This window comes from Aspergillus fijiensis (assembly GCF_003184825.1).
Source record: "Aspergillus fijiensis CBS 313.89 unplaced genomic scaffold BO72scaffold_65, whole genome shotgun sequence".
NCBI lineage: Eukaryota > Fungi > Ascomycota > Eurotiomycetes > Eurotiales > Aspergillaceae > Aspergillus > Aspergillus fijiensis.
In genome coordinates, this window is record NW_024469041.1 from 26,285 (window position 1) to 45,189 (window position 18,905).

The window sequence follows — 18,905 nt, forward strand, 5'->3', positions numbered from 1 at the left end:
GCGTGGTTGGGTAAAGGATCAAATGGTGAACCGATAGGCTAAAAAAGGCCATGTGCTGCAACCTTAGCCTGGAGTACTTTTACCCCTCCCCTCGCAGGCTGAATCAATCCAATCAATCACATCTCCCCTCCTTCTTTCATCCTAGGTAAGTTCCCCTCTCTCCCCCTCCATCCCCTCCCACACACATCCATCATCCATCCCTTCCAGGCTTTCCGCTCTTTTCCCCCCAACACTAAAACCAGCTTACCACCCACACCCCCCTTCCCCCTCCCCGAAGCTCCCCAGGGGAGGGTAATCTAGTAAGGTGAGCTTCCCATGCACCTCAACCCAGAAGCTCACCCAGCTACGAGCTTTGTCTGGTAGCTGCCTAAGACCGAAACGGTTTAAGACGACACAAAAGATGTAGGTAGTGGCAAACCCAGTTTAGCTCGAACGCCACTCCAGTTCCTTATTCCCGTCTCAGTGGGGCTCTCGAAACGGTACCTTAGCCCAGTGAAAAAAAAGAGAGAAACAAACACAAGCAAAAGATGAAGGATGAAAAATTTTCGTTCTTCTCGAAACACAAAATGGCCACCACTTCTTGCTGATCCCATGGATGCAGGGGGTTGTTGCCCCCTGGGCTTGGGGGGGAGGATAACGTGAGCAACTACGTGGAAAGGTCCGAAATGTGTCCCTCCTCGGAAAAACATATATATACATACAGGGTAGGACTTATGAGTACTTCCTTCCACGTACAGTATACATGTTCAGTACTTGTGCTTGTGCACAATTGACTACGGTCAAGGGACAAGTTCAACGGCCGAGAAAAGTAGCGGTCCCCCCCCCCCCCCCCCCCCCCTTCGGACTCACACTAAATTATCGCAATCTGCCTCGGCGGAAGTGGAGGTTGGGAACACATGCCCAATTCGCCATTTAAGCGAAAAAAAAAAAACGGGTTTAATTGTGTATTTCCCGTGTTGGTTCGCTGGGTGCGACGGAGCTACTGGTGCTACTGCTACATAAATCATTGCAAGAGTGCATAGACACCTAGGAGTACACATAAAAGACAGGTCTTGTCATTCATTTGATCCCTGAATGGCCTTCCTGGTTCTGTTGTTCGGTCTTGCCTTAGTCCGAGTACGGGAGCTCGAACTCGTACTGTGGACAGTTGACACACGCGGGTAATCAATTCTTCCATCATCAAGAAATGGAACATGAGGAGATGATAGTATGAGGGGTAGGGGGCTTGCTTAGCTTGGACATAGTCGGTCGGAGTAAGACCTTGATCGATGTGGTAGGGCGTCTAGTCACGATTCGGGAGCTCAGAAGCATACGACACTTAATCTTATACATCTACCAGTATGTAGCAGTATTTGTCGTCGTTGTTGTTGTTGATGTTAGCTATGCTCTAAGCAGCACAGCCTACACGTATGAATTTGCAAGCAGATCCATCCCTCTCGGTTCACACCGACATCACCATCTACACTTGTGTTGTATTGCGAAAGGAAGAGCTATTCTTGGAAAAGCAATGCAATTGTCAGCCCGCACAAAAAGCATTGGGGTGAGGGGCGCACTGATCGCCGCTAAAACGAGAGCACTACCGAGCTTCCCAAAGGGTAAGGTTAAGGATTACGTGGGATTGGCAAGGCCGCTGGTTCTGGTTTGCGTCGCATGGGCGGTCGGATGAGGTTCTGCTGGATCTCCCCCCGATCCTTGCATGCTTGCAGAGAACGCAGCGAATGCGATTTCTGGAGTTGTGTGCAGGATGATCCTCCCTCGCAGGAAATTTATGCATCACTACCAGTCAGCGAAGGACGAGCAAGTACCGAGTACTGTACCTCCAGCGAGCAACCTGCATGGTGGCGTCGAAATATCCCACGGTGCTGACCTTCTCGAAATGGAAGAAAGACACAGAGACTCACAACTGCAGGCACTGCAGGGCAAGTCGCAGCTGGTCAGTTGCCTCTCCGGGCAAAATGCAGGTGAAGAAAAGCAGCATGATTGGCAGGGTAATTTGGTGGGGAAAACCTGGCTGGTATCCAATGGAAAGGCAGGATTTGAGGGAACTCTCAATCAAAAGACTTTTTTCCCGTCCACTGACTCTCGGGCGAATGCGATAGTTAAAGTCTGGGCAGTCATTGATTAAATCGGGTTGATTGATTTGGAGTTCCCCCACTTCGGCTGGGCTGCGCGGCCTGTTGGCTAAGTTGCCGTACCGGCACTCTTGCTTAGCCGTACTGTAGTAGTAAGCACACACTGTGTGAGCGGCCACGAGCCAAAAAAGAACTGGAACGGAAAGGATGCCATCCATGGGCTTGGCGGCCTTAAGGCTCGCTACACACCGTGTGGTTGAGTCTTGGCCATGGGGAGCTGTGTGTCAATCCGGGGTATGCTCGTGTACGTATTGGATCATGTTGGAGTGAGCTACCAGTGAGCTCCCTCCCAACCTCCTTGCATGCCTGTCTGTCTCAAATCTTACCACATGAGAGTTGTGTCTTAGTACGTACTGTACGGACAGCTTCACTGTAGAGGATCATTCCCAATTTCGGCTGTCGGCAATGCACTCAACTGTTACACAACAGAGGTCGGGACTTCTACCCAGTATATCGCAAGTCTATGAGCAATCCATGATGAGCCCATGCAACCTACGCTTCGGGAGATTTCAGACAGAGAATGCAGCCTCAGACTGCCCTTTTTTGCATGATTCTGGTACGATTGCCCGTTTCCCCAGTCCCGAAGTCCCGATGACGTCGATATCCGAGAACACGCTTGGTGTGCGGGACAACTGCCGCACTGCAGGGCTGCATCCCGTGAAGTGTCAACTATTAACGGCTCTTTTCAACGACGCGCATCCGAATGATCCCTGCCTTCAGCACGTCTGAAGGGGAATTGTCAACTGGGTGTAAATCATTCCGTGTTGGTTATAAGGGATCATAAGGGCTCAAATATACACATAGCACAATCAGCCAGTCTTTCGGATGCGGAAATCCCCCGGAAACGTCGGCTTAGTCCCCGCTCATGGCGTTCAGGGCACACTTGTGCGGTCATCATGTCCGCATCCTCCTATACTCTTCTATATCGATATGTTAATCTGCGGCCAACGGTCTGGACTACCATAACGGTTCCTGCTAATCACCCCTCTCAGCCCCTTAGCCTCATATCTGAGCATCGGCTAGGCAGTGTAGGTGCCGTCTAACCGTGTCCGAAGGCTCCACGGGGATCATCCGATGGGGCTCGAGGCCCCAGAACTCTGGAACCGACCGTCGCTGGGTCTGATCCGACCGAACCTCCACGCTTCACCCACGATGACATCGTTGGAGGAGGTGGTGGGCTAGTAGCCAACCTGGCCAGATAGATAAAAAGGCCCGTTCGTAGTCCCAACCCAAGACACCAAGTCAATCGCATCCAAACACTCTTCAGTCCCCATGTCAACGCTACGAAACTGAATAGCCCCATTCACCCAACAACAGCAACAGCACCAACAAACCACTGTTTCACCACCACTCCCAACCCACAGACCCAACGACCCCAATGTCGACCCCCAAGAAAAACTTCCACGTCGCCATTGTCGGCGGCGGCATTGCCGGCGTGACCCTGGCCATCGCGCTGCACCACCGCAACATCTCCGTGACCATCTACGAGCAAGCGCACGCCTTCTCCGAAGTCGGCGCGGGGGTCTCGTTCAGCCCGAACGCGGTGCAGGCGATGAAGTTCTGCCACGACGGCATCTACAGCGCCTTCGAGAAGGTGTGCACGCGCAACCTGTGGCCGTCCAAGCAGAAGGTCTGGTTCGACTACCTGGACGGCTACAACTACAGCAAGGGCGCCGACGAGACGGGCGCCGACCAGCGCCGCCAGGACATCGAGTTCACCATCTCCAACAGCCTGGGCCAGAACGGCGTGCATCGCGCGCACTTTTTGGATGAGTTGATCAAGCTCGTGCCGCAGGAGATCTGCCGCTTCAAGCGCCGGCTGGAGGACATCCACGAGCGCCTCCGCGACGGCAAGCTCATCCTCAAGTTCGCGGACGGGTCCGAGGAAGAGGCCGACGTGGTCATCGGCTGCGATGGCATCAAGTCCCAGGTGCGCCAGATCATCGTCGGCGCCGACCATCCGTCGGCGAAGCCCTCGTACACGCACAAGTACGCCTATCGCGGGTTGGTGCCGATGGAGAAGGCGGTCGAGGCCATTGGGGAGGAGCTGGCTTCGAATTCGTGTATGCATGTGAGTTGTCTCCCTTGCCCTGTGTCTTCCCAGCAGTCTCGAGGGGCTTTCTGTTCTTGAAGTCTCGCGAACGCTGACATAAAATGATAGATGGGCCCCGGCGGCCACATGCTCACCTTCCCCGTCAACGGCGGCAAGACGCTCAACATCGTCGCCTTCCACACCAACCCCGCCGACTGGGCCGAGTACCCTCAACTCACCCGGCAGGGCACCCGCGAAGAGGCCCTGAAGGACTTCGAAGGCTTCGGCCCGAACGTGATCAACCTGCTCAAGCTGACTGAATCCGATCTCAGCGTGGTGCGTACCCATACCCACACCCTTTACCCCTAATTCCCATCAACCCCCTTAAACATGAGACCAGCTCTGACCGCAGCAAAAAGTGGGCAATCTTCGACCTAAACGACCACCCCGTCCCAACCTTCCACAAAGGCCGGGTCGTGATCTCCGGCGACGCCGCCCACGCGACCTCGCCGCACCACGGCGCGGGCGCCGGCTTCTGCATCGAGGACACCGCCGTGCTGGCGACGCTGCTGCAGGACGAGCGCGTGCGCACCCACGCTGACCTGGCGGCGGCGTTCGCCGCCTTCGACGCCAGCCGCCGCGAGCGGTCGCAGTGGCTGGTGCGCAGCTCGCGGTTCATCGGGGACTGCTACGAGTGGCGGGCCGAGGGCGTCGGGCGGGATTTCCGGAAGATCGAGGAGGAGATCAATCGCCGGAATGGGGTGATTGCGAATGTGGATGTCGCGAAGATGGTGGACGAGGCGCGGCAGGAGTTGGGGAGGCGGTTGGCCGTGGCTGGGGGGAGCAAGGCTTCTTTGTAGGGGGGTTTGGGGGTGTATGGAATGATATCAATTGGGGTGTGTATATAGGTAGTAATGTAGATAGTTGCGATTTGTGGCTTTGAGCTTTTGTTAATTTCTATAATGTTTATACATAGCAGCCGGTTGTGAATATGTAGAATTACTTCTTACTTATTGTGTGACGTCAGTCTGGATTGATTTATGAAGAATGCTATAGATAGAAGTAACGTCTTGTTCAGTGTGTAATTACTTTGCGGTCTGAACCAACTATGATCAATGTCTATGTTGATACTATGTGAAGTGCTTCCCGAGACAACGTCAGCCACCTCATGCTGTCTCAATTCCTCTTCCTCTCACTCATTGGCTTCCCCGCATTCAACTGCCGGGCGCTATCCGACATTTGTCCCACATTTGTCCCGTTTGCCCTGTTTGGTCTGTTTGCCTACCTTTCGGAAGCGGTCAACAACGGCAAGAGAAGGGCGCATCCGATGGGGCTGGGGATTTCCCCTCATCGACTCCCCAACTTCCGAAAGCTTGTTTCACTCCGACTCCTCGAATTTGAGGGGAATATGGGGCTGTTTGACTCGTTCATTTCACAGGAGAGAGCGCATGGCCTCGAGTGGGCGTCCTGGCTCTGAGCTCCGATGATTGCATCGGATTCCAGTTAGCATTTTTGATGACCTACAATCTAACGTGGTTGGTCGTCCTTCCTCACGGACTGCTCCCACCCGACCTCAGCCAGCTTCGGTGCCTTTGATCACCCGGAAAAATGCGCCACAGTCTGAAAAGCGTATCAGCAGGCGCTCATCTACCTCGTTCCACAATGAATTGGAGCCAACCTTTCTCATCAAAGAATTCCAGCTCGAGACATTTGGTGCGTTGAGCGGACCCTAACGTGGAGGCCGAATGCTTAGACTCGTGCGAGAGGACACTGGTCGTGCTGTCCATGGAGCCGCGCCGCGAGATGCCTTGAAATGCGAATTTGACCTGCTTCGGCTTGGCGACAGGGGCGCCAAGATCGCTCACTGAAACGTATCAGCCGCCTTCAGACAATCACGCATCACTCTTGTTGACATACTGGGTATGTCCATGAACCTCGCTCGCCGGGAAGTGCCCGGAAAAGAAGCGAAGTACAGCAGCGACAGACCCTTTGAAATTGGGTCTTCAAGGATTCGGATTGCTTCTGCCGAGTTGGAGTGGCAGTCTGTCGCATTGATGGATATCTTTCTTGCGTCGATACAGGAAATGACCTTCCGGCGGAGGAGAACTTCTTGAAAGGACTCAAAGTCTGTGAAGGTTAGTCTAGGTGCCTGATCAACCCTTAGCCCGTTCCGAATGACTGTACCGGACATGTCCTGGAGTTGATACATTGGGGAGATGTGGTACCGCGTGGTTGTATGGTGGTCTTCGATCTTTGTCTTGTGCGAGCCTTGAAACCAGACTCCGAGCTGGGCTGTAGTGACTCGTCGGCTGGGAACGTATGGGAGCATGGAGCTCTTAACCGTGGATGATCCGCGCATGACTGTTTGAGTGACCCTGACTCCGTCTTGGACATCAACTGCTTCGATCGCTTCAGGCTCGTTTGTTTGTGTGTTAAAGCAAGCAACGACATTGCACATGAGAGGACGGTGTAGCACACGTTTTGGGATGTTTGGGTCGAGAAATTCTCTAACGGAAGAACGGTTAGCCAGAGACTATTTGGGTCCGGGGAAAGCGAGAAGGAAGCAGAGCATATTGACGCGGGCACGTACAGCCGCACCGGATGGCTTGTCAATGAAATCCTTCTGTCGGGTATCGGCATAGAAACCACCGACTGAGGAGACCCAATGGTCAGATCAGACTCTGTGGACCTCTGACGAGATATAGGTCCTGATGTGCGGTCGTCCGGAGAAGGCGACTTCTTCGGACTTAATGGGTGAGACAGTCCTGGCGAGTGAAGCCCCAAATCATGAGCGTCCGTATTGAAGGCGTGAACGAGTTGAAAGTCAAGCCATTGTCGGAACTGTTCCCATTCCTCGGCAGTGTCATTGATGGTGTGGCGTGATGTTGGTGAGACTTGATCTTTTTGATAGAGATCATGATTGGGCACAAGATCGTGTCCGTATCCCACCATCCCCAAAGCATCGCGCACGTCGTCGCTCACTTGATGAAGGAAGCGCGATATAGCTGCGACATCGAGTGTATTGCTATCGTCGCTATTGACCGTATGCGGAAGCCCACCAGATCGGGACCGTTGTGCGAGACCATGGGTGTCGTAAGTGTCGAGCCTCCGAGTGAGATTGCCTAGTCGCTCAGATATGTCCCGGATGCGATCTAGAACCCTTTGATACTTTTGACTATCCACCTGGCTGAGCACGTCGTCGTCCTCGGGTATCGCACTCAGCATATGCTCTGACTCCAGCAGAGCTCGCCTCAGTCTGTTCCTACGGTGATTCGGGTCATGAGCGTCAAAGGCATTGGTCTCCATCGAAGTGTCGAGCATGCATCGCTTCAAAAGTAGAGAAATCTGTGATGTCATGGTTCTTTCAAGCGTTAGCATGCTATGTAATGACTGCACTTCCTCCAGGGAAAAGACGTACTTGATGGACTTCAGCATCTCGAGATTCTCCAATTGATTATTCTCCGTTGCCTTCATGAACCCGAACGTCGCATCTCGCGTTTCCTGACTCGATTTCAATGTCGCAATTTTCAGACATCTCTCGAGCTTTCGTCGGAGCCTTTCCGCTTCGTCACGCTCTAGTGGCCAGGTAACCTTCTCGAATAGGATGGTTGCTTTGGTGCCGAAGCTGTTACGCCGACCCTTCAAGGCCTTTTCACCCTGCGTCAATTGCCGATGCTTATGTACGAACCCTGCGCATTCATCAATCGTCTGGTTGTAGAAGGCCCCCAGATCTCGTTCGCCCTTGATGGTCGGCTGCTTTGTCTTTTGAATCTGCTCCAATAATCCTTTTATGGCCCCGAATTCTTGCCGAAATGAGTTAAAGTCGGCAGAAGCACTTGCGGGTCCTTCTTTGACATTCTTGTAGATAGTCCAGACAGTAGTAACGGCTGTCATGACATCTCCAAGACCTATCTGGGGAAAGCTCATTGCTTGTTCCCTGTCCTAGAATGTGTTCTTCAGAACAAGAGGTGCTTCGTTGTTGACGGTTTGAAATGCACAATCAAGCAGAAGGGAATCGGAGCAGAATGGATATGTGTCTGCAGGATAGATCACCGCATCCCGGCGCTGGCAAGTCACAAGGGACTTTGAAATGCCACGAGGCTGAGCTACCATGGGAGGAGTAAAGCGCCTTCGCTTCTAGCTGGTCAGGCCACAGCTTGTCGCCGAGGGCAAATGAGCTTCATAGGGGATATGCGAACATGACTGCGCCCCACTACCTGGCCTAGAATTGAGACAATATCGTCTTCAGAGCCCTGACTCTTATCGCCTCAACCACATGGTAGGCACCCTGAGCTTTCGATTGTGGATACCTTCATCGGGTAAGCTCTCGTGGTGGCGGTGCACGAGCCCCTTAGCACCGGTCTAATTTCTCCTTTTAGACCAATCGAGGAGCTTTGGTCAGAAACGTGCTGAGATGAGTCGATCAATTCGATATGACGTACAGACATACCATTATATTCTGGCTTCCAACACGAACCCGGATGATGGCCCCCGGGGTTGCTTTTCATCTCGTCTTTTCTTGTCTGCTTGGGTTCAAGTAGTGGCATCAGTGTCTTGTGAGACAGCAAGAGATATGGCCCATCAGTATCAGCGGCTACCGCCCCCTTGTCAGCCTTGCGACCTTGCAGCCTCGCAATCATCGTATACCTATAACTGCAGGGACTGATCTGCGTTGATATTAATTCCAACTGAAAGGAATGAGTTCGCAGTCTAGAAACAGGCCATTCTATTCCAGCCTCTCAACTCGGTTCGTACAGAGGCACTACTTCAGAATTAGACCAATCAGGTTTTGAGCTCCTGCCAGTCTAATCGATTGCTATGGGTCTTTTTCCCCAGGTCAAATTGTACCTGAATCCGTGGGGAAACTACGAAGACTTCAGACACCATGCTGTAGTTATAACCCTCCTCTCGTCATTCAACGGGCGTTGAGTACTTTGCTGACTCGCCTATAGCCGGCCCAAAGACACGATTTTATTATCAGTCGTTTAGAGAATGCGAGGAAAAGAGAATGGCTGTGGGTTATTGTAGTGGCTGGTACCGGCTTCTTCGCAGATGCATACTGTGTAAGTGACTTGAATATCAAGCACACGTCCGTGACTGACCTTATAGATCTTTTCGGTCAACATGGTCACTCCGATGCTTAGTGCAGTTTACTGGAACAACATCAAGCTCAAGTCTAACACTTTACACAATTATCAAGTTGCCCTCGCCATTGCCACCTTGGGGGGTGCGCTGGTGGGCCAGATCCTGTTTGGCATCGCCGCTGACATCTGGGGTCGCCGTAAGATGTATGGATGGGAACTCATCATTCTCATATTCAGCACTCTCGGTATGTCAATGGCATCGTCTGGGAAGGATGACTCCATGTCCATGATTGGAGTTCTGCTCTTCTGGAGATTCTTCATGGGGGTGGGGGTAGGGGCTGACTATCCATTGTCAGCCGTGATATGCTCAGAGTATGACCGTTTTGTTCTTCTTGTGTGCAGTATGTTGCTCAAGACAGTTCTCATGGTGTTCCAGGCTTGCTCCGACACGCATAAGAGGTCGCATGCTGGCAGTTGTGTTTCTTTGCCAGTCTCTTGGGGAGGCGGCAGCTGCCGTCGTGGCACTCATCGCCGTAGCTGGCTTCCGAAACAGCCTCCCAGATGACCCCAACAGTCTGAAGTGTACGGGCTCCTGCGTCCATGACCTGGACAAGATATGGAGGTATATTGTCGGCTTGGGTGCAGTTCCGGCATTTGTCGCGATTTGGTTCCGGATGACTATCATTGAATCTCCACGATACACTGCCGATGTGATGAACAATAGTCTGCAGGCTGCCGCCGATGTCTCCCAGTTCTATCGGTCAACAGATTTATCAGCCACATCCATGTCCAGTCTGGGAAGGGATTCGATCTCTCTCACACAGACCCGTACACGCGAAGATCGCACTATCTCGCCGGCCGTCTCCCGCGATTCTGGCTCTGGAGCCAGCGAGAATGGCCCAAACTCCCGTGTAAGTATGTGGAAGGATTTTAGAATGTTTCTCAAACAGAATCACAACCTCCGCACTCTGATCGCGACTTCTCTGTGCTGGTTCTGCCTCGATCTGCCGTTCTATGGCCTGGGCTTGATGAATGCGGAGATCATCAATACCATCTGGTATGGGCAGGCCATTCAGCCAGCGGGCGTCTACCAGTATCTTCTGCGCGTGTCATACCAAAGCATTGTGGTCGTCTCATCTGGTGCCATTGTCGGCAGCGCAATCGCTGTCATGACGGTCGACCGCATTGGCCGGCGAAATCTGCAGCTCTTGGGCTTTGCTTGGTTGTTCATACTGAACGTGATCATCGGTGCGGCCTTTCGGTATCTCAGCGAGCATGGCGATGCATCGGCTCTTGTCGTGCTCTATGTGCTGACGCAAATCTTTTTCAATTTTGGTAGGTTCATACGCTGCCTTGGAAAGAGCTGGCTAATGCCGAACTAGGACCGAACACTACGACTTATATTGTATGTTACACACATTGCTATTCCGTTGACTCCGACAAGAGTCGCTCGTTGTTAACATCATTAAAATCACCTCTGACACCCTGCAGGTTCCCGCGGAACTCTTCCCCACTCGCTTCCGCTGCACCTGCCATGGTATCTCGGCTGCATCCGGTAAACTGGGATCCATCCTAGCCCAGTGTTTCCTGGGTTATGTGGACTTTGGAAACGGTGCAAACTGGCGACACGTGCCAGATTGGCTGGGTTATGCGCTTCTATGGTAAGCCCATCGGGTTTCGTCTCGGGCGGTCAAGGTCTGACCAGCATCTAGCCTGTCTTTCTTCATGCTGATGGGCCTCATTGTCACTCTTTGGATACCAGAGACACGGGATTCGAGCGGAAATAATAAGTCTTTGGAACGAATCGCGGCGGAGATGGAATTCAAGAAGGAGTGTGATCGGGATATTGAGACCAATGGCTTGCATAGGCCGGTTACTGACGGTTCTTGAGGTTTCAATCGCTTTATATGGCCCTTGTTTGCTGTGATACCTATGTATTCCTGACCTTGCTTATGGCCCTATTTTTGAGCAGTGACGAAGGCTCATCCAGGTGCTAGACTCATTCAATGCTCCGCTTGAATTCACCAGCAAAGAAGATTCAATCTTATGATGGCGAGCTGCCGGTCACTGTATTCTAGTAGCCTTTCTGAAAGACTTATTCACTTTCCTTTTGGTAAGCAAGTTCTAAATGATTCACCTATTGCGTGCAGCCTGCAGAGCTAAGCTATTGTCTCACTTTCATTGAATGTGAATTGACCTATTGTTGAAAACCATTAACTCTCCGACTGGCTGCCCATTCCCCAGAGGTAATCTGGCTCCTTCCTCCACTATTTAAATCTCCATCCACTCCCTCTTTTTCTTCCTCTTCCTCTTCCTCCTCTTTCCATCCACCAACCCACCCTCCTCCATCACCCCATATCTTACGTCTCTCATCCTTTTTCTTCCTTACCCTCCTCCATCACCCTTCCATCTATCAAGCCATCATCCTGATTATCTTATATGATGCTTATCATCCTCATGTGTCTCCTCCACTCGGTATACTGTTCAATACATGGAATGCCGCTAGACAGAATGGGTCCGTTCCTCAAGCAGACAGCCATCTGGCCTATACTGAGTGCGCGCTGTGCAGCCTTGAACGAGAACCCCAGGCCATTTCCTAATAGTCTCTGGTGTTGGATCACTGGGCAGAAGTCCCTCAACCCGGCCACTTCGCCTGTGACGGGCGAGGTGTCATCACTGGGTTCGTTGCAGATCAAACGCCCATGGCAAACCCACTCAGCAGTCTGTTTGCCAGAGGCTCCCAGTACATCTTGCAGAATGAGGACCGATCTTATCCTAAGGAGCAACTGCGATGCCCACGCAGAGTGAAGTCCTTTGCATAGAGATGCAACAGCTTGTGGTGCGAGACCAAATCTCCTCCCGCCCTACCAAAAGCTCCTTTCGACTAGCCGCATGAGGGCCTTGAAAGGCAAGTTCAACCACCAGTACATTGACTCTTCGACTGTGCGAGACTCTACCGATACTGCCACTTTGGCGTTCTTGATTTTCAGTCTATTTCTGCATCCCTCCTGTTATCATCCCGTTATCAATCCGACTCTTCAAGATGCCGGATTTCTCTTTTATCTCCAAGGCAGTGGACCAAAGCTCTCGCTGCCCGTATTGCAGACACAGCATCTTATCCCAAGGAAAGATGACCTGATCACACGGCTTGCACATCTTTTGGGACTTCATTGGCCGTTCGATTTTTCACACGTTGAAGATGCCGTCTCTTGTCATGGTACCACCGATATCCTGGTCCACATCAACGAGGTGGTATTCTACTTCTACGCGGATGCTGTGAGGCATGGAGCAGCCTCGAATGTCCTAGGCGTCTGCACTGGAATCCTTGATCTGGTGCTTGAAATTATTCCCGTCCACCATCCCCAACTGCGGTGCTGCTTTCAGCATATCAGAGCGTTCACAACATCATCTCAAGATCCTCAATCCTCAATACTTCAGAAACCCGAGACCTTGCGGAACACAAAGTTACAGCTCTTCAAAAGGGGGAAACATAAGCAAAACACAGGTGACATTCCAACGCGTTTTTGAGTTCCCTGAACCACCATATCAACCATTGAAGGAACCCAAGGCGGCAAAAGGCCTGATTCTCGACAAAGTCGTTAAACCAAATCATATTCAAGACGCGATTTGGGGACTCCCAACGGCGGCACTTAAACAAGCAGTTTTCGCATTATCCGACAATCCTCCGCGCTTTGTGCGTGCGGCTTGCTTAGAAGCCCGGGGAAGTGTTGGCAGCAACTATAGCAACCCTCGGTTAGTATTTCTGCCACTGCCGACTGCTTAGCTGCCGGGCCTTCCCGCCTCCGGCGAGACTTCACACCCAGGGCTGACTGGGACCAGCCAGCGCCCCGCGTGTCCCATCTTCTGTCCTCTGCGAGTAAGTGCTGTAGCTCGCGTTGGGTGTGTGGAGTGCGTGGTCGCGAGTGGTTCGCCGTTTGTATTTGGTGCTGGCTTTTTCTTGATTTTGAATCAAGTTCTCTATGCTGCGTCCTACAGCTAAAGCTCACCCGGCGGTGGAATCGACATCCTGACGCTGCTATGCTCCTTCTTTTCTGGCGTGGTTTTGAGAGCACATATTTTCCGGAGAACATTGTTCCCTGATCCGCCTCGCGGCCGGAGGCTTAATCCAGTGGACTGCAAAAGACATGGGAGGGAATGCAGAGAGTGCGGACACCGTTGTTGATGAGGACTGAAATTTCGATACCGTTATGCACCATTTCATACCCTGCAGAGCGAATGCAATACAAATCCTCGCGAATTGCTGCTGTACAAGACCGGCTTTCGAAGCAATCCAACGGCCTTCAAGAACTGGAACATGCGATTTGGGAAGGGAAGACTAGGCTATGATATGGTCCATGTATTTTCTCACTCTCCACTGTTGAATCTGGTCTCGATCAAACGCTCGCCTTCCTGGCGAGATTCCCTATCGGCTGAACCCAGATCTTAACGAAAACTTCGGATGCTTCGAGCGAAAAGAAGGATTAAACCAGACAATATTTCTGAGAAGATTAGGGCCATCGTGGTTACGCCGCCAACCGGAACGCAGCAGATTCAGGCAGGCCAAAAGCTGGATGAGCTTATCCAAGCCTGGCAGGTCACCGGGGCGCCTATAGCTCCGAATGACACATGAAGCCTGAACCTAATGATGCTGGGCCAGGTCTGCTCCACAAGAAGGTCTCAAACCCAGATGCTGTGAGCAAGGTCAGGTAAAGTGAGGCCTCAGGTCTCCTTTTGCTACCACGGTCGGTTGCAGACCGCATCGGGAGCGAGCGAGTGGACGAAAAAGCGCCCGCGGCTGCAGGAATAAAATGCGCAAATACTGGCGCCAAGCCAGCCGCTGTGCTTCTCTGTGACAAGAATGCGAAAACTATGGGGATGAATCTGCTCTAGAGAGTCTATAGCACACGACTAAAGATGGCAACCTAGCGGTAACCGGGTCTCTTCTGGTGCCGCGGCTACCTCAGACCTTATGATCCCAGTGTCTGACAATCTGCAGCAGCGGCTTCATTTGACGATCCTGGTTTGGAGGTAATGGCAATATCTTGGCCTCAGGTTTATCCGACATTCAGGTCTGGAACGTGCACGCATCTCAGGGAGCCGAGTGACCGATCGTTATCCTTAGCTTGGTAGTAACGACGGGCCTTGGCCTTTTTCTTTAAATGAGATTCAACAGATTCAATATCGCGTTGGGTCGAGCTGAGGTCAGCATCTTACATCATCGCCAGCGTCGGCGAAATGAAGCAGTCTGTTGAAAAGCGTGCCCCCCGAGGAGCAGCCCACAACCTTCAAATAAGTGCTCTGGGAGAAGTGACAGACCTGCTCACCGCGGGTGACTCAAATATAGGTCATGTAATGATTCTATGATGGAGTAGGGGGTGCTTGAGAAGCCCGCAATGATAGATTCCGGCGCTATGACCGGTACGAGACAATGGCTGACAAAGAGTGAGACAGTGAGCGGGATCACAGCAAATCGAAACACAAGCCATAATGCTCATGATGGCGTCCGGAAGGTCGGCGAGAACCTGAAAGTCCGAATGTGCTGCTGCCAACGTTACATTTTTATTCTTCAGGACACGCGGCTACTGGGTCGACCAACATCATACGGAGGGCATGATAGCTTCACTCAACCGCGCTCCCAGGGCCTTAAGAGCAAAAGAGCAATGCTGGTACAAGTCCGAGTCATCCCGTGCGAACAGAAGATCGATAACCTGTTTCTGAAAAGCCTAGTACTGATTGTGGACAGTTGTGATCCATCGGTACGCTCTGAATGAATCGAAGACCTCATCAGTGCCTATGTTCAGCATATTCACGGATCCAAGAGATCGGAAGAGCAAGAATCAAGCGAGCCCGATGAATTGACGTACTGGATCATTCGATTCAAAGCTCGAAGCTGCACCGTCTTTGGATTGGACTTGGATTACAAGAGCTTCGATGCCGCACCGGCCAACTTAACTACATTTGCCAACTCGACCGTAACTTGAAGAACGGCAACGGAAGTCACATCATTTCACGTGAGAATTCTCATTACAATGCTGATGAAACTTCGGCAGAGGATCTGGATAAGAAGGCTAATTCCAATATCTACCCCTAGAGCACCCCAAACAGAGCCGACCCGGCGCATGCGTGACGCTTGGGCTAAATGGGTCATCCATCACACTGATGACCATTATTGCCCTGCTGCCTTGAGGGCTCTGATTTGAAGCCCTTGTTCGTTTTGAAGAGATCGATGATCACGCATGGAGTATATCTCGAGCCTAGAAGCGTTGTTCCAGCTGGGTCGGACAGCCGCATGATGAAGAAGATGGCACCACGCCAAGTTGGATCAACCTCGGGCTGGGTATTAGCATCAGGTCAATTGCGAAAACCCGGCCCCGCTTCTTCTGGTGAGTTTGTATGGCGTCATTTTTCCCCTGTCGCGTGCTCGGAGGGTATTTTGAAGCGTTCATTCGGAGATCGTCGATATTGACTAATCGCTGGGGAATGATATTTCCGCTATAAAGTATCACATTGCGATGCCCAAACTCTATCTAAGACCTAAATCCCTTGGCGTTGCGCCTTTTGCACGCCTTTCTTATCACGATATCAATTAACTTGAAGTCAAAGATTCGAACAGATAACCCGCGGACTTTGACACTGCGAATGTTTCAGTGAAGCTCACATATGCTCCATGTCAACTCATTGTTGTATTTTGCTGTACATGATCTGTGGCAATACCCAGTCTGCCGTCTGCCCTTTCTCATTATGCGGCACGTCAGCATGCACTGCCAGCTGTGCAGCCCACAGACCGCAAGACCGACAAACTCGCAGACAGCTTACTTATCTCTTCTACTTGAAGGGTCTCAAAGAGGCACTACTTGGAACAAACCGTCTAGGATCGACTGGCCAACTTGAGAACGAAGTCTCATGATTGAGGTATCTGGCTGTTAGGCTTTCGACTGCACATGACCGAGCCCTATCTACCCTGGCGATCTTGATACGGAAGGTCCAATTAGAGCAAACCGAGTTCTGTTCGGGTGAATATCCGTCTTCAGACTTGAGAGTATGCTCTTTCGCCCCACATATAAAGGGCGGTATATGTATTGCGGTACGGAAGCTGTATATACGAATCAAATCTGAATCCTAGGCGCTCAACGCCACAGTATCAGTTCCCTTAACAATACGTTTGTCCCAGGCCGCGCTGTTATGGAGATACCGCTGCATAATAACTGAACAGTTCAAATCGACAAATAGATGATCTATACGGTCCGGACGCCCCCGGCGAGGCGGCACGCACCCTCATTGACAATATCTCGTCTGAGGCTGTACATTTATCTTGAACGGCACAAGATCCTCTATGATAGGGAAACCAGCCCGCTGAGGTTGGGGTTCCCGGCACACACTGTGCACTCACAGAAGGTACATTGGTTCTACAGCATTGCGTGCTCGAGCGGATGGAAATCAGGGCAGAAGAACAATATGTACAGAAGTACATCAGTGACGCTTGGGTTCTTCTAGCCATTCACGAATTATCAACAACAGACAGAAACCTCTACTACCCCGCTGATTTTGATAGGCAAGGAAACCTACGTCAATCCCGCGTACCTGCCGGCGACCTTTCATCTTTTCACGCGCATGAAAACTTCTTTTTTCCGGTCTATCGTCGACACGGGCATGGGAGAACATCCGTCTCTCCGATACGAGGAAGCTCGCGTGAAGCGAATAGACCTCAGTTATGCTATTCTGACGCGAGAAAAATGAGCAAAGATCATGAAATGGTACTCTTATCTTAAACCCTGCAAAACAACGAATGGGAAGACATTGAGGAGGAAGATGGGGCAAATAGGGATCTACTGGACGCCGATGGATTTCCCCACGTTTTTCAATGAATCAAATGAGAAGTACGTCTATCGAGTGCTTGATCTAGGAGCGGATAATATCGAAGCTTGATAGACACGTTTAGATATCGACTTGAGGGTATTTTTGGATATACCTGGACTCTAGCACGCCAGACCCCAGAAGACAATGTGACGGATGGCAGCACATCGACAGGCAGATATAGGCTATGCTAATAAATTGGAAAAAGTCTCTTCCATGTGACTGGCAAGATTGAACAGACAATTCTCCCAGTGATTCGTACAATGTTCGGTCGTCCGAAACCGACTCGAAAGGAAGTGCTTCTTCTTCCGAATTGTATTATCCACGTCATTGACAGTGGCTTGCACAACGAGACACTAAAAGCAATGAGCCAACGAAAGGCAGTATGTGGATAGGCCATGCCCATGTGAACAAATACTCAAGTATAATAAGCAAATGATACATCGTAGGTGTTTGTTTGATTTTTTCCACCACCGGTTTACACAATCAGTACGCATTGCATATCCCACGCCCCAAACCCAAGAACCCTGTTTTCCTCTCTCTATCCTTCTTCTACTTTAGCATATGCCAGCCCTATGTTATTCTGTCTCCTCCATCACTGTTCCCCTACATGTGTCTTGCATATACAATGATCCTCTCCGTTAACATCGTCACTCTCTTAGTACATGCTCAACATTTACTAATCTTCTGTTTCTTTAGATTCTTTTATTCGATTACCACCCTGTTGATCTTCAGTCTACATGCATACCCTATCTACACCTTACCCACACCACACATACACCACACATACACCAAGATATCTACTACTACCCATCTTTGGACAGAGGATGATGTTAACAATCCTGAGGTTCTGAATGCAATCAACCCTCACCATGAATCTGGCTACTTCCATGGTTCGTATATACCCTGCCTATCCAGTTCCTTGCTAAGCATATGCAGGGCCGATCCCAAACAACAACTCGGGATGACAACCTCACTCCACGCGCGCCTCGTGTCTCTGCGGAGGATAACAGCGGTATGTGTATAGCCAGCACATATGAGCTGCAAATGCCGACGATATACCTAGCTCCGCCTAATGAAGGTGTCCTTGTCAGTTCTGTATCAGGCCGTGTGTAAGACTATCAAGCGCATATCCGTAGCATATGCTAACCCCTACAGCTGCCCTATAGCAGTCTCGGGTGGAAATGTCATGTGTGGCCACTACTGCCTGGCCAGACCAGAGGACATCCATCGCAAATATATACAATGAAGAAGCTCCCTCTTTATCACGATCATTGTGTTCCTCGCGATCAACGACCACGGGCAGCCCGCCGCCTTTGTCTGCCTGAACTCAATACATCATGGGGTGGGATAAAGCGATGCCGCATCCTGAAGGTCTGGCTTCGGAGTCTATTTGCTTTTGCTCTTCTTGCCCGCGATGCAGGAAATCACCCCGACCCGCAAGGCTGACAAAGACGGTTTGGCAAGAGAGGTTGAAGACAGAAGCCTGGCTTTCCCAGAGTGCGTAGTACCTGAACAAGGGCTGTTAGGTTGTGTTTTGGCGGCACGAATTATGGGCGGATGATTGATTTCACATATTCAAGACACGACTGAAGTGGAACACTGGTGCTAGATAGACGTAACAGTTCATCACAATCAATATACGATTCAGCTACTTGCATACAGTTCATCTCGATGGGTCGGGTTGGTTGGAAGTGTAGTGAGAGTGCACGTGACCCCTCCCCACCTCGGGCTACGACTATGACCTTCCTAAATAGGCAATCCTGAATCTATCCCCCCATCCATCGAACAACACTTCTAGAA

General features: G+C 51.2%; 5 protein-coding genes across 5 annotated transcripts; 4 read left to right on the plus strand and 1 right to left on the minus strand.

The window, feature by feature from the left end:
* The first annotated feature begins 3,082 nt into the window (after window positions 1-3,082).
* BO72DRAFT_531371 (salicylate hydroxylase) lies at window positions 3,083-5,044 on the plus strand. The gene is made up of 3 exons (XM_040950362.1): window positions 3,083-4,203; window positions 4,294-4,500; window positions 4,584-5,044. Exons 1-3 carry the CDS (start codon window positions 3,511-3,513, stop codon window positions 5,022-5,024), a joined length of 1,341 nt encoding a protein of 446 aa, XP_040797006.1. The 5' UTR covers window positions 3,083-3,510; the 3' UTR covers window positions 5,025-5,044.
* A 266-nt stretch (window positions 5,045-5,310) lies between these two features.
* BO72DRAFT_452089 (uncharacterized protein) lies at window positions 5,311-5,660 on the plus strand. Its single transcript, XM_040945654.1, has one exon. It carries the CDS (start codon window positions 5,333-5,335, stop codon window positions 5,639-5,641), a length of 309 nt encoding a protein of 102 aa, XP_040797007.1. The 5' UTR covers window positions 5,311-5,332; the 3' UTR covers window positions 5,642-5,660.
* On the minus strand, window positions 5,311-8,229 carry BO72DRAFT_531372 (uncharacterized protein). Its single transcript, XM_040950363.1, has 6 exons — window positions 7,583-8,229; window positions 6,755-7,525; window positions 6,349-6,671; window positions 6,082-6,291; window positions 5,843-6,028; window positions 5,311-5,784 (listed from the first exon to the last, which is right to left on the minus strand). Exons 1-6 carry the CDS (start codon window positions 8,089-8,091, stop codon window positions 5,738-5,740), a joined length of 2,046 nt encoding a protein of 681 aa, XP_040797008.1. The 5' UTR covers window positions 8,092-8,229; the 3' UTR covers window positions 5,311-5,737.
* A 753-nt stretch (window positions 8,230-8,982) lies between these two features.
* On the plus strand, window positions 8,983-11,205 carry BO72DRAFT_413385 (inorganic phosphate transporter; the record flags this gene model as incomplete). Its single annotated transcript, XM_040942504.1, has 7 exons — window positions 8,983-9,054; window positions 9,117-9,227; window positions 9,274-9,620; window positions 9,685-10,583; window positions 10,631-10,653; window positions 10,740-10,909; window positions 10,961-11,205. 7 exons carry the CDS (start codon window positions 8,983-8,985, stop codon window positions 11,136-11,138), a joined length of 1,800 nt encoding a protein of 599 aa, XP_040797009.1. The 3' UTR covers window positions 11,139-11,205.
* Window positions 11,206-11,759: 554 nt separating this feature from the next.
* Window positions 11,760-13,349, plus strand: BO72DRAFT_462446 (uncharacterized protein; the record flags this gene model as incomplete). The annotated part of the gene is made up of 5 exons (XM_040946562.1): window positions 11,760-11,928; window positions 12,082-12,524; window positions 12,556-12,942; window positions 13,033-13,125; window positions 13,245-13,349. 5 exons carry the CDS (start codon window positions 11,760-11,762, stop codon window positions 13,347-13,349), a joined length of 1,197 nt encoding a protein of 398 aa, XP_040797010.1.
* Window positions 13,350-18,905: the final 5,556 nt, after the last annotated feature.